The following is a 15,518-nucleotide window of genomic DNA, read 5'->3' on the forward strand; positions in this document are numbered from 1 at the left end:
CTAGGTCATTTATATCTAGGCAGCATGAGATGATGGAAAGTTTGTTTTTCCTCCACCTTCATCTGTCACTCCCTGGCTTACACAGTGCTTACTGAACTTTTCTTGGTTTCTCTATTGCTGAACTTTCCAGCCTTACTGAGGTGAATGGTTTAGAGGGGTCCATGGTACTGATGCTCTGAGTCCTTGGAGTGGTTGGCCAAGGCAGCTCAGTCACTTCGCCCCAATAAGCCATAAAGTATTATCATTTCCTATATAAGCTTTTGTGTGAAAAATGGGAAGCATGCCTGAATGCAATGTGTACTTCCTCCAGAAAGCCTTGCTAGACCCCCCACTCAGTCTGGTTAGGTCCCCTGGTGCATGTTCCTATAGCAGCTGGGGCTTTCTCCATCACAGATGTATCCTGCACCTGGTTGGGGTGCATTCTTCACTAGGTTGTAGGTTTGCCTCTCTTACTCACCACTGCATCTCTAGTGCATGGCTCTTTTCCTGGCACATGGGAAGGGCTCGGTTAAATGTCTGTTAAAGGAAATGGTCTAGTTCATCCTTGGTGAGCAAAATAGTCTGTGTTTCTGTGAATAGTAAAGTTTTTCTCCTAAATATTTTGCTTGCCAAATTCTGGTTTTGTTCTTGATTCTCTCCCACATCTCCCCTTTCTAAATGATTCCTTGTTTTTTAAAAAATTGCTTCTTTGATGTGATGTGATGAGCACTGGGTGTTATATGCAACTAATGAATCACTGAACACTACATCAAAAACTATTGATGTCATATAAGTTGGCTAATTGAACTTAATAAAAAAATAAAAAAATGTTCAGCAGGAAAACAAACACAAAAAAATTGCTTCTTTGAAAATGGTTCTTACGCCATTTCTTCTCTTATACTTCCTCTGCAGACAACTAAACTTGGTCCCTCCTCAATGCTGGCCTGGACTACTGTGATCACCTCCTCGCTGGTCCCTCTGTCTCTAGCCTTACCTTCATTTTGCTAAAACAGATCAATGTTTGCTAAACATTTCCTAAATCTTCTCCCTCCAGGAAAGTCTAAGCTCCTTAGCTTTGCCATAGAGAACTTCTACCATATGACCTTGACTCCCCATACCGCTTTCTTTTCTACCACCTCCCTTAATCCCTCTCCCCTCCTAGTCACCATCCTCACTGGCCAGAACTTGGACTCTCCTGCTCGCTGTGTGTGCGCACCATTCTTCCACCTGCAGGGCCCATGTTCCTCTTCTGTGTCTCAGAAGCCTTGCGCCCCAGCACATATCTATACCTGTGAATTTCCCATCCTGGCAGTGTCCTCTTGTCCCATTACCTCAACCTTACACTTACCACTTACCATCTCCTGCCTTAGATTATTATCCCATGTTCCTTCCCTCATCCACTCAACACACACCACTGTCCACTGAGCACCATGCACTTAGAGCTGAGGATTCAGAGAATTAGACCCTGTTCCTGCCTTCAGGGAACTCAGATACAGAGATAGATGAGCAGAGAAGCTGGGCATTGCCATGCTCAAGGTGAGATGAGAGCTCACAGAGGAGGAAGAAATGATCTGTCTGAAGAAGTTAGGGAAGGAGATGGTTCATTTGTATTTAAGCAGCATGGGGTGATGGAAAGAACTATATTTTGGAATCCTGGCTTCACAACATATTACTCCCTACTTTCTATGCCTCCATTTGCCCATCAGTAAAATGGGAATAATATGTACCTTGAAGGGTCATGGTGAGGTGTGAATGAGAAAGTAAGAAGTGTCAAGTACAAGGAGGAGCCTGTGCAGTGCTCAACAAGGGTGAGCTCCTTCTGACCACAGCCCTAGTCCCTATCTTCCATTCCATACAATGCCCTGTTCATACTGTTATCCTGGTGCATATCTGTTATTTGATTGATTTACATTATCATGGATATGATGTCTGCCACAACAAAAAACAGGGCCACTGGGAACCAACTATTCTGGAAGGGATTTATTCCTCTTTCTGAGAACCATGGATTTGGCATTTGGCAATTTGACTTAGCAAAAGATACACAAGCAAGAGCTGTGCTTTCCCATCTTAGCAAGAAGAGCCAGGGATTGCCAAGGAGTCAGGGCCACCAAGCCAGGAGGCAAAGCAGCAACAGTGTCCCTGGACCTGCCACACCCCACTAATGAAGGCCAGGGTGTTCATGAGTCCAGCTCTTTGAAGCCACTCCATGAAGCTCTTACTTCATTGATGCACAGCATGGAAGAGGAGTCCTGACTTAGCGAGAAGCCCGAGTAAAGTCTTTTATGAGGGTTGGGACTCTTCTGGGGAAACATAACAAATCAAGGGGGAAGGGCTTTTGACAACCACCAAATGAGTAAGTAAAAGAGGGCTGCCTTCCATGTCCACACCCTCTATGGAGGGGGTATAAATGCTCCCCAGGGGAAGGAGACCCATAGCTCTGTGGCTTAGAGAACTTGGGCTCTGTGTTCAGCCGGGTGCCTTGCTCCCTCCAGCACCATGCCTTACAACTGCTGTCTGCCCAACCTGAGTTGCCGCTCCACCTGCTCCTCCCGGCCCTGCGTGCCCCCCAGCTGCCACACCTGCACCCTGCCCGGGGCCTGCAACATCCCCGCCAATGTGGGCAACTGTGGCTGGTTCTGCGAGGGCTCCTTCAATGGCAGCGAGAAGGAGACCATGCAGTTCCTGAACGACCGCCTGGCCAGCTACCTGGAGAAGGTGCGCCAGCTGGAGCGGGAGAACGCAGAGCTGGAGAGCCGCATCCGGGAGTGGTGCCAGCAGCAGGTGCCCTTCGTGTGCCCCAGCTACCAGTCCTACTTCCGGACCATCGAGGAGCTCCAGCAAAAGGTGAGGGGGTGGCCACCACGCTGCCTCCAGCAGGAAGTTGTAGGGAGGGAATCTGAGATCTGATTAAGAAACAGAACGTACGAATTCTCAGCTAAAGTCTGGCTTTTCCATTTTTTTCTTGAGTGCCCATTTTATGTGAGGCTCAGGACTGTTAGGCCTGAAGATTTGCATAGTCTGGTCTAATGTGCTGGTAGTAGCACTTTGTATAAATAAGCTGTAATTAAAAGCCGCCTCCAAATGCTTCTATGCATTGCCAAGCTCCGGATTTATTACCCTAAGGTAAGAGAAAAGGCCTGAGCCCAAGAAGGAAGTTGAGGAAGCAGAACCTTTTGTGAAAATTGGGCTATTTTCTCTCTCCCTCATCTGGAATTTTGACTACTCTGACTTCTTGTTGCTGTCTTCTTCTGGGTACCTATTATCCTGATTATTTTCCTGCCCTGGATGCCTCTGGACTTCTCCTGGTGTTCAGTGTCTAGCGAGGGCATAAAATGGTTGGCTAAAATCAGGGAGAGTAGAAACCAGCTAGGAGGAAGTGATGCCAAGCCATCCAGGATGGTGGGGAGGGCATGGCTGCTTCCCTGACCTAGCCCCTCCAATAGCTAGTTACATATTTATCTTCCCCAATGGACTGGAAGTTTCTTGAGGGCAGGATCTAGCGTTTACTCATTTTTGTATCTTCAGCTCCTAGAACTATACCAGATTTATGGTAGTTTGGTTTTGTTTTTAGGGAGAGAGAGTGCGCACATGGGAGCCAGGGTGGAGGGAAGCAAAGGGAGGGAGAGAGAGAGAATCTTAAGCTGGCTCTGTGCTCAGTGTGGAGCTATGGCAGGTTTTTAAAAATAAATATTAGTTATTATTATCAGCCTCTTAGTATTACTTATTAGGAAAGGAAAAGATTACTTATCTACTGATGCGTCCTCACACATTTCAGGATTCTTTTTTCAAATTTAATTTTTTCAAATATTTATTGAGCACCTATGGCACATGGACAGCTTTTAATAATCTTATATAAGATCCACTGATTTCTCATTCCATTCCCTCCAGGTAAGTGAATTAGTAGGAATTGCTGTTGGTTAAAAATAACCAAGCTCATTCTAGATTGTTTTGGGTCTTCTAGATCTTGTGCAGCAAGGCCGAGAATGCCAGGCTGGTGGTGCAGATTGACAATGCCAAGCTGGCCTCAGATGACTTCAGGACCAAGTGAGTGGGCAAGCAGGGTATCCTCTCTCTTCTCTCTTCTCTCTCTCCCTTTAGCCTGTCCTCAACACCGACAAACATCGGCAAAGCTTTTCCCTAGAACTTTTGCCCAGGTTCCACAGAGCCACTGCTCAGCAGAGCTCAGAGATCTCTTCTCCAGATTCAGACCCCCTCTCCTGCTTCTCTGTAAGGTGACATCCCCCAGTCTAGTGTAGAAGTCATGCCTCCCCCATGCTTTACTATGCACAGAATGCAATCAGGTGAATGTGAGAAATGTATTAATTGGAAATCTCACAGTTTATGGACTTTTGTTCCCTAAATCTACTGGCTCCTGATTTATCAAAAAATAATTACCAGTGCATTTTCCTCTAGGAACTACTGCTTGGTGTTAAAAACCTAAATGAAAGAGAAGTCTGTAGAAATCACAAGCCCCAATTTCCTGTTGTGTGACAAACCAAACCACACCAGAGTCAGGGCCAGGCCTGTTCCAGTCTGGTGGTCCCTAATGCCCCTGTACCACAGGTATGAGATGGAGCTGGGCTTGCGGCAGCTGGTGGAGTCAGACATCAATGGCCTGCGCCGGATCCTGGATGAGCTGACCCTGTGCAAGGCCGACCTGGAGGCCCAGGTGGAGTCCCTGAAGGAGGAGCTTCTGTGCCTCAAGCAGAACCACGAGCAGGTGAAGTTCCCCAAAGAGCAACAGGCTCGAACTCGCCAAGGCCTGTTTCCAACTGCCATGAGGTGTGGGAGAGTTTCAACTAGCCGAGGGATCTGTCCTCCGAACAAAAAGGGATTTGTAAAGAATGAGCCATCTAAAGCCTGTGATATGAGATTAGGAGGTTTCTGCCAGAGGCCGGAATGAGAGAAAAGGAAGTTGGCAAGCCCAGGAGCGAGGAAAGGCCAGCAACCAGGCAGTGCCCAGAGCCTCTTCCACTCCCAGGTCAGAGCACATGGGCTGCAGAGATCTTGTATCCCGATTCCCCATTTAGCAACTGGAGAGGCCAGGACAGCCACCCAGCAGAGAGAGCTCAGCTGGAAACAAAACCAACTCTCCTCCAGAGCTTTCTCTGCTATTCAGTGTGGCCTGGAGGAAATGTTGAGTAAAATGCTGTCACTGCTTGGTCAGTTCATAAAGAAGACAGACATTTTGTGCAAACCTTAAATACCAGAACAGTGTAAAGGTGATAGTTAATATTAATCAAGAGCTTATTGTGTGCCAAACGTTGTGCTAAGTGCTTTAGAACTCCAGAGGTAGTTCTCATTTTACAGATAAGAACTTAAGGTTTCTAGAAGCTTCTAGAAGCCATATAGTAAGTGGTAGAGATGGCCCTCAATTTAAGCCTGATATCTACCTAAGCCCAAGTACCAAGCTGTACCGGCTCTGTGAAGAGAGTAGCAGGGAAATGAACAGATACTTCCTTCAGCAAAATCTAGGTTGATAGAACTGACAAATCACCAGTTAGATCTATTCCGTTCCAGACGGCAGATTTTGAAGTAAGCACTCTTAATTTCCTCTTCAGCCAGACTCTAACCTTTTTATTAGCCATGGTTAAGAATCAAACCTAAGAGGCTCTGTGGTGTATGAGCAAAAACACTGAACTGGGTGCTTGGGGCCTACAGCTTACATTGTGGTCTATCACAGCTCAGCCTGGAGGCCGAATCGCTGCTCTAAGTGAGGGGTAGCACCCCAAATATGGGGGCAGAGAGCGGTCATGGGCGTGAAAGCACTTTGCAAAGTGGAATACACAGGTTAGTCACTGATTATAGAACACAATTATGAGAAGATCTGATGGACCAGAGCTCCTGAAAGCTTAATGATCACAAGCTGACCTGTGTTCTCTTAGAAGAGAGCATCAGAACCCTCTGTGATACTTTCCATCTTTCCCTTCCTCCCTCAGGAAGTCAACACCCTGCGCTGCCAGATTGGAGACCGCCTCAACGTGGAGGTGGACGCAGCCCCCACTGTGGATCTGAACCGTGTGCTCAACGAGACCAGGAGTCAGTATGAGGCCCTGGTGGAGACCAACCGCAGGGACGTGGAGGAATGGTTCACCACCCAGGTGGGCATCTCAGCGCATGGCCACTCAGGACCCTTGGCCCCTCGGGGCCCTTGCGGCAGGGTCTGACCCTGTCGTCTCCCCTGTGCTGTTTCAGACCGAGGAGCTGAACAAGCAAGTGGTGTCCAGCTCGGAGCAGCTGCAGTCCTGCCAGGCGGAGATCATCGAGCTGAGACGCACGGTCAATGCCCTGGAGATTGAGCTGCAGGCCCAGCACAACCTGGTGGGTGTTGTTCAGGGTACTGTCCACACTCTCCTGACCTCATGAAGCCTGGGACTTCTCTGGAACCCCATGGAGAAGCCCCCTGAGGAGCGGCTCTGTGACATTCTTTATCTTCCCCGCACAGAGGGACTCCCTGGAGAACACGCTGACGGAGACGGAGGCGCGCTACAGCTCCCAGCTGGGCCAGGTGCAGTGCATGATCAGCAACGTGGAGTCCCAGCTGGCTGAGATCAGGTGTGACCTGGAGCGGCAGAACCAGGAGTACCAGGTGCTGTTGGACGTCAAGGCCCGGCTGGAGTGTGAGATCAACACGTACCGGGGCCTGCTGGAGAGCGAGGACTGCAAGTGAGTGGAAAGCTAGTACTATTTCCCTTGGGGATGCATGAGGTTGCTGTGGGAATGAAAAGTCATCTTGATGGAAACAAATCGATAATTTCAAGCTTTTGGTTGGAGACAGTCTGGGGAAGTGCTATATTCTTATACAAAGTGCATTTAGTATTTTCCTATCTCTTCAGCTCATTTTCCCCTAACTGGCCCTCATGGTCTTCTGTCTGCAGGCTCCCCTGCAACCCATGTGCTACAACCAATGCATGTGAGAAGCCCATTGGGCCTTGTGTCTCCAATCCTTGTGCCCAACGTGCCCGGTGCGGACCTTGCAACACCTTTATTCGCTAGAAGCCCCAGTGCCAGGAGGAGGAGAAGAGTTCTAAAGTCACATCTCAACTCTATTTCACACTTTGGTGACCACACTTTGGACAAAGGAAGAATTTCTACCAGCACCAGCTTCTAGGTGTCAACTCTGCCTTTCACTGAATTACCTGGCTTGGTTCTTTAGACTGCATAGCCTCCTTACCAGCTCGTTCTGTCTTCTGAACATATAGAGAAATCTACAGCGGGATCATGCAATATCTGTTATCACAATGACACACTTGTGTAACATGTTATGCTTGAACAAACACTTATCTAAATGTGATTTCAAAATAATCACATGAAAGTAATGGATGATGGAGCTGATAGGCAGGTTATAAAGCTGTTGGGAAAAAATCTTCCTCGTCACTCTTTTGGTCTTTGGAGATGCAGTCAGGGTCCCTTGTTAACTTCCTAATAAACTCTTATTCTGGCACAAACATGATCATTGTCCTTCTTCATTAATTCCCAAATTGGGTGTCTTGTATCAATAAAAAATAAGTGGTGTTCTTTCATCAGATGAAGGGGTCATGTGACTTCCTTCAAAGGGAAATTCTCCACCAGACATCACCCACCTGTGGACTTCTTGTGTGGGGAGAAGCTGGTAGCAGAAGAAAGGGCAAATCCACATGCCAGGATCTACAAAACATTTTCTGTCTAGCTCTTTGGAGGGAACATACGAAAGAACCACAGAATGGGACCTCATCAGGAGCAAGTGAATCTTGAGAGTAAGGCCATACCTCTTGGCAACATGAAAATACTGTACCCTAGCAAGAACTGGAAAAAGTAGCCAACAAGTATCTTCCTCAACTTCTATCTTTGTATATCAGAGAGGTTTTCTTTATCACTATCCAAATCAAGTAATGATGATGTTTGTGCCTACATATTTCATAATAACTATTAAAATATGCAGAAATACATTGTTCTCAAGTCCAGACTATCAAGTCACTATATTATAAATGATCAAACCATAATGTCAGAAAAGACTTATTTTCAATCACATTCCTCTCACCAAAGTGTTATTAATGTTGTTATTACCTTTCATATCATTTAATCATGATATTTTTGGGAAGGCAAGTGTTTATGCCTATTTAATAATAACAGCAAATATAATTGAAAAAGTTTTATAGATTACTTATTGCTAAAAATTTTTGTTAGTAGCATAGAGTGTATGTTTTATAACACATAATATTTTATAGTTGTGGTATATATACATATTATAAAATGCGTAACAATAGTGCATAAAGATAAGTAAACACATCGCAGGTGTGTGCTCAACATTTCTTCTGATAGGAGTATAAGATGAAATATTGCAAAACCCAGCAAGTTAGTGAGCCCTGAACCTCCCAAGCCCCTTGCACTCTGCACAGACTGAGATATGTCATTTCAACCTGACATAAAGTTGTAGGTGGAAATTCTTTGGAATGCCTCATATGTGATTGAAGAGTTGGAAATAAGACCATTTTGTTTCCATCAAAAAGACCCTTCCTTTTCACAGTGAGGGAACAGCATGATATTTACACATGCACATTTTTTTTGACATATAAATTCACCCGAGATACCTACACTGTGTGAAATTGGGTGTCTGAAGCACTGAGTGGAGAACAGGGTCCCCTCTCCCAGGGTTGTTCTGGGCTGTGAGGACAGAGCAAGTGCCTACAAGTCACCCCACTGAAGTCCTGGATTCACGGAGAACCTCTACCCTGCTCACCTGGGCCTCATTCTTCCCCCTAATTGTCTCCTGTCCCTACAGAGGCTGTCTGGGTCCTGGGCACATGTTTTGTCCTCAGTAAGAGTGCAAGGAGTCTGAGAGACATGGAAAGACTTGGACTTCACTTAAGCTCAGCACCACCTGCTTGGAGGGAGGACGGCTGCTCATGTGACCCTCCTGGCCTCAGGTTTCTCCTGTCCTTTGTGACAAGGAGAAATCAGTAATGGTTTCTAGTCTATGCTGTACTCAAATATGACTCTGCTGCTTACCAGCTCTGGCCCTTGGGCAAGTCCCTCCCCTTCTCCAAGCTTCATGCCTCCTCACAGGGCTCCCAGATGCAATTTAAAAAATGCAAACTCTTAGAGCAAGCGGAAAGCCATCTGCAAAGTGCTATGTAGAGGCAAATGGTTATTCTTTGACACATCCAACTCCATTGGTTTGGACTGTTGATCAGTGACCATGATATTCATTTGAAGAACGTGACTCTGGAACCAGAATCTGTGGGTTGGATCCCAGCTCTACTCTTCAAGAGCGGTGTCCTTGCAAATAACATAAACACCATGCTCCCTTGTTTCCTCATCTTCAGTAGGATGACAATAATAGTATGTTTTCACTGGATGACTGAGAGGATGAATTGAGTAAATATACAGAAGCACACAAGAGTGTGCCCAGAGGAAGTAATCAGGGCTGTTAGGAGTCACAGAGTGGCTGCCCTCCGGGTGCACACAGGAGAGGAGATCTTGGTCAGTGCTGGAAGGGAGCAGGAGGGATGCTTCTGGATCCTAAGCAGAAACTGCACACTGTATGGAAATGTAGCAGGTGGTGTTTCATTGTGCTGGATGCTGAAGACACTTGCATTTTTTGTTTGTGTGTTATGATTCCAAGGCAGATGTTTTTAAAAAGTGTGCCTGGGTATTAGAAAAATTCTTGGGAGTAAAAAAAAAGAAAAATTCTTGGGAGGTCTTCAGACCTTCAAAAGCTATGCAAATGGTAGAGTCCAAGTCTATATCTCTGAGAAGAAAAGGGAAATCCAGCTAACATCTGGGGTAAAATTGAAGAATAAATTGCACTAAGGTAATATAAATCTATCTTATATACATGTATACACACACCATGTACATACATATTATGTATTATACAATTACATATTAATATACATTACATTTGATATATTTAATATAATTAGATACATAACAAATAATATATTAATTAATCTATTATGTATTTAGACATACACACACAATATGTAGGTAGAAAACAGGAAAGCACAGCAGAAGGTAGAGGATTTAGTGGCCATGAGAAGTGGCAGGGTCTGCTAGGCTGGATGAGGGCAGGGGCCTTGGATTCACCTTCCTCTTCCCTCCACACTCCAGAACCCTGGGACTGCTCCTTAGCCCTGTGACCTGGGCTGGAGCTCTAGGCCGGGTTGTGCCTGAGATGTCAGTGCCCTTCAGATGATGGAGGACTGTGGCTGGTTTATTCTGTATTTTAGTGAGCTCTGGAGCTTTGGTTCCATCCGTTATTTTGGGGGGGGAGGGGCAGAGGGAGAGAGAATCTCAAGCAGGTTCCATGCCCAGCATGGAGCCCAGTGTGGCACTTGATCTCACGACCCTGAGGTCATGACCTGAGCTGAAACCAAGAGTCAGACACTTAACTGACTGAGCCAACCAGGTGCCCCCCACAACCCACCAAATCCGTTTTTATTTGTATGCAGTTGGGAATCATCTTTTCGTCATATGATCATATTCAGTGGTGTCCACACTTACCAATGTTAAAAAAGAACACAAGAACCAAGTGAGGGAACCCAAGGCCCAGCCCATAAAAGAGACTGACTCTTGTTTTCCTTTTCTGATTCCCACTTTTCCAAATCAGTGGTTGGAATGGAGAGATATCAGGAACAGAACTGTAGAGATTCAAACACCAACCTATGAAAAACAAAGCAAGAGGTTGAATGGGACTAGGGCTTTTATCACAAACTCACAGACCATGTACTTAGGTGTGGCAGCAAGTTCCAGGGGAAAATACCAAAAACCTTGATTCAGGGTGTGGATACCTGAGGCTACCTGAGGCTACCTGAGGAGACAGGGCCTCAACACTTGCTCAGCCGCCTCCCAGCCCAGGGTCTCTAGGCCAGCGTCTCCCCTGTGTTAGGGCTGATGTGCAGAGCAGAGCCACGTCTCTGAAAGGCTCTGGTCACAGGGTCCTCGTCCCCAGGAAGCAGACTCCTACAGACCAGAGAACAGACATCCCCACAGGTCTGAGAGTCTGTGCCCCTTTTCAGTAGAGGATCCCAGTCTTTATTAGACTTTGCCAGAGAAGAGTCAGTGGACAATAGTTTTATTAACTACTAACTTTAAAAATGATTAACATGGTGGTGGGTGGAGCAAGATGACGGAGGAGTAGACCTGGATTTCGTCTGGTCTCAGGAATTCAGCTGGATAGGGATCAAACCATTCTGAACACCTATGAACTCAACAGGAGCTCGAAGAAAAGAATAGCAACAACTCTCTGAACAGAAAAGCGACCACTTTCTGGAAGGTAGGACGTGCGGAGAAGTGAATCTGAAGAGATATTTGGGAGGATAGACGGTGGGGGAGGGGGGCCTCCGTCGGCCGCTTCTGGCAAGTGCTAGAGCCGCGGAGCACAAAATCGGAACTTTCAGAAGTCGGCTCCGCTGAGGGACGTCGCTGCAGTGGCTAAGCGGGGTGTGTGTGTGTGTGTGTGTGTGTGTGTGTGTGTGTGTGTGGAACCCTCGCGGGACAGTGTGGTCTCAGGACCCTCGGGGTCACAGAAAGACTGGGGATGTCTGAGTGCAGCAGAGCTCCCAGGTATCAGAGCGGGAAAGCCGGCTGCAGAGATGGAGCCGAGGAGCAAGCTCTCAGCTCGGAGTTGCCATAAACTGATCGGTGACAGTCGGACCACTGCTCCTCAAGCAGGGACCCAACAAGCGGCAGAGCCGGGGAGACTCCCCTTCCTCCCCTGGGATGAGCAGCGCGGGAGCGCACTGCAGGGATCTGCTGGGTTTGGAGGCTCCGCACGGGGTCGGGTGCCAGAGATAGAAACGCTCGGTCACAGGCCGGGTGAGCACGGAGTGCAGACGGAGACCGGGGAGACAGGAATGATTGACTGCTTTTCTCTGGGGGCTCACTGAGGAGCGGGGCCCTGAGTTCTCGGCTCCTCCGGGGAGGAGATTGGGAAGCCGCCATTTTCACTGTCGTCCTCCAATGCTGTACCGAGAGCTTGCAGGGAACAAAAGCTCCTGAAAGCAAACCCGAGTAGATTACTTAGCCCGGACCGGCAAGGGCGGGGCTATTCTGCCTCCAGCAAAGACATTTGGGAACCATGGCAACAGGCCCCTCCCCCAGAAGATCAGCACAAACAGCCCGCCAAGACCAAGTTTACGGATCAATGAGAACAGGAGAACTCCAGCACTAGGGGAATACTGCACATAGAATTCATGGCTTTTTTACCATGATTCATTAGTCTTTCAAAGTTAATTTTTTTAACTGTTTTTATTTTTTATTTTTTTTGACTTTTTCTTTTTCCCTTTTCCAACCAACATCTTATCAATCTCTTTCTAAAAAAAAAAAACATTTTTAGTTTTCATTTTTAGAGTCATATTCTATCCCTTCATAGTAGTTACCTTTATTTTTGGCATATATATATAAGTTGTTCTCTCTTTAAAATTTTGAGATACAGTTTCTTCTAACATATCAAAATATGCCCTAAATCTCTAGTGTATGGCTTTTTTCCAGTCTCCTGCCTGATCACATTCTCTCCCCCTTTCTTTCTTTCTTTCTTTCTTTCCTTTTTTTTTTAAATACTCTTCTTTATTTTTTCAAACACCTTCCGATCAATTCCTTTCTAAAATTGTTTATACTTTTCATTTTTACAGTCATATTCCATCCCTTCATCGTATTAACCCTTATTTTGTACATATATAAGTCTTTCTTTCTTTAAAATTTTAGGAGGCAGTTTCTTCTAACAGATGATAATACACCCAAAATCTAGAGTGTGGCACTGATCTATGCACCAGCCTGATCATATTTGATCATATTCTGGTTTTTTTTTTTTGTTCTGTTTTTGTTTGTTTTTATCTTTTTTTTTCTCTTTCTTTTTCCTTTCTTTCCCGTTCTTTCCCCCGGGTTTCAGGTCTTTTCTGATTTGTTTAGAGTATATTTTCTGGGGACGTTGTTAACCTGTTAGCATTCTGTTCTCTCATTCATCTATTCTCCTCTGGACAAAATGACAACACGAAAAAAATCACCTCAACAAAAAGAACAAGAGGTACTACCGTCTGCCAGGGACCTAATCAATACGGACATTAGTGTGATGTCAGACCTAGAGTTCAGAATCAAGACTTTAAAGATACTAGCTGGGCTTGAAAAAAGCATGGAAGTTATTAGAGAAACCCTTTCTGGAGAAATAAAAGAACTAAAATCTAACCAAGTCGAAATCAAAAAGGCTATTAATGAGGTGCAATAAAAAATGGGGGCACTAACTGCTAGGATAAATGAGGCAGAAGAGAGAATCAGCAATATAGAAGACCAAATGATGGAAAATAAAGTGGCTGAGAAAAAGAGAGATAAACAACTACTGGATCACGAGGGCAGAATTCGAGAGATAAGCGATACGATAAGATGAAACAACATTAGAATAATTGGGATCCCAGAAGAAGAAGAAAGAGAGAGAGGGGCAGAAGGTATATTGGAGCAAATTATAGCAGAGAACTTCCCTAATGTGGGGAAGGAAACAGGCATCAAAATCCAGGAGGCACAGAGAACCCCTCTCAAAATCAATAAAAATAGGTCAACACTCCGACATCTAATAGTAAAACTTATGAGTCTCAGAGACAAAGAGGAATCTTGAAAGCAGCTTGGGAGAAGAGATATGTAACCTACAATGGTAGAAACATTCGATTGGCAACAGACCTATCCACAGAGACCTGGCAGGCCAGAAAGGACTGGCAAGATATCTTCAGAGAACTAAACGAGAAAAATATGCAGCCAAGAATACTATATCCAGCTAGGCTGTCATTGAAAATTGAAGGAGAGATAAAAATCTTCCAGGACAAACAAAAACTAAAGGAATTTTCAAACACGAAGCCAGCCCTCCAAGAAATATTGAAAGGAGTCTTCTAAATAAAGAGAGAGCCTAAAAGCAGCATAGACCAGAAAGGAATACAGACAATATACAGTAACAGTCACCTTACAGGCAATACAATGGCACTAAATTCATATCTTTCAATAGTTACCCTGAATGTGAATGGGCTAAATGCACCAATCAAAAGACATAGGCTATCAGATTGGATTAAAAAACAAGACCCATCGATAGGCTGTCTGCAAGAGACTCATTTTAGACCCAAAGACACCCCCACATTGAAAGTGAGGGGGTGGAAAACCATTTACCATGCTAATGGACACCAAAAGAAAGCTGGGGTGGCCATCCTTATATCAGACAAATTAGATTTTATTTTTATTTATTTTCTTTATAATTTTTTATTATGTTAATCACCATACACTACATCATTAGTTTTTGATGTAGTGTTCCATGATTCATTGTTTGTGCATAACACCCAGTGCTCCACGCAGAGTGTGCCCTCTTTAATACCCGTCACCAGGCTAACCCATCCCCCCACCCCTCCCCTCTAGAACCCTGAGTTTGTTTTTCAGAGTCCATCGTCTCTCATGGTTCGTCTCCCCCTCCGACTTACTCCCCTTCATTCTTCCCCTCCTGCTATCTTCTTCTTTTTTTTTTCTTAACACATATTGCATTATTTGTTTCAGAAGTACAGATCTGTGATTCATCAGTCTTGTACAATTCACAGCGCTCACCATAGCACATACCCTCCCCAATGTCTATCACCCAGCCACCCCATCCCTCCCACCCCCCACCACTCCAGCAACACTCAGTTTGTTTCCTGAGATTAAGAATTCCTCATATCAGTGAGGTCATGTGATACATGTCTTTCTCTGATTGACTTATTTCACTCAGCATAACACCTTCCAGTTCCATCCACGTCGTTGCAAATGGCAAGATCTCATTCCTTTTGATGGCTGCATAATATTCCATTGGGTATATCAGACAGATTTTAAAACAAAGACTGTAATAAAAGATGAGGAAGGACACTATATCCTACTTGAAGGGTCTATCCAACAAAAAGATTTAACAATTGTAAATATCTATGCCCCTAACATGGAGCAGCCAATTATACAAGGCAATTAATAACAAAAGCAAAGAAACACATTGACAACAATTCAATAATAGTGGGGACTTTAACACCCCCCTGACTGAAATGGACAGATCATCTAAGCAAAAGATCAACAAGGAAATAAAGACTTTAAATGACACACTGGACCAAATGGACTTCACAGACATATTCAGAACATTCCATCCCAAAGCAACGGAATACACATTCTTCTCTAGTGCCCATGGAAGATTCTCCAAAATAGAGCACATCCTAGGTCACAAACAGGTCTCAACCATTACCAAAAGATTGGGATTATTCCCTGCATATTTTCAGACCACAGTGCTTTGAAACTAGAACTCAATCACAAGAGGAAAATCAGAAAGAACTCAAATACATGGAGGCTAAAGAGCATCCTACGAAAGAATGAATGGGTCCACCAGGAAATTAAAGGAGAATTAAAAAAATTCATGGAAACCAATGAAAATGAAAACACAACTGTTCAAAATCTTTGGGATACAGCAAAGGCAGTCCTGAGAGGAAAGTATATAGCAATACAAGCCTTTCTCAAGAAACAAGAAAGGTCTCAAAGACACAACATAACCCTACACCTAAAGGAGCTAGAAAAAGAAC

The 15,518-nt window shown here is 45.0% G+C and overlaps 1 protein-coding gene across 1 annotated transcript; it reads left to right on the forward strand.

Moving 5' to 3' along the window:
- Positions 1-2,475: 2,475 nt before the first annotated feature.
- LOC148163457 (keratin, type I cuticular Ha3-I) lies at positions 2,476-6,975 on the forward strand. The gene is made up of 7 exons (XM_088027295.1): positions 2,476-2,823; positions 3,941-4,023; positions 4,543-4,699; positions 5,919-6,080; positions 6,175-6,300; positions 6,425-6,645; positions 6,858-6,975. The coding sequence occupies exons 1-7, from the start codon at positions 2,476-2,478 to the stop codon at positions 6,973-6,975; spliced, it is 1,215 nt and encodes a 404-aa protein (XP_087883421.1).
- The last annotated feature ends 8,543 nt before the right edge of the window (positions 6,976-15,518 follow it).

Source organism: Eumetopias jubatus, unplaced genomic scaffold, assembly GCF_037043125.1.
Source record: "Eumetopias jubatus isolate StellerSeaLion01/CBP00866 unplaced genomic scaffold, mEumJub1_p1.0 scaffold_10, whole genome shotgun sequence".
Taxonomy (NCBI): Eukaryota; Metazoa; Chordata; class Mammalia; order Carnivora; family Otariidae; genus Eumetopias; species Eumetopias jubatus.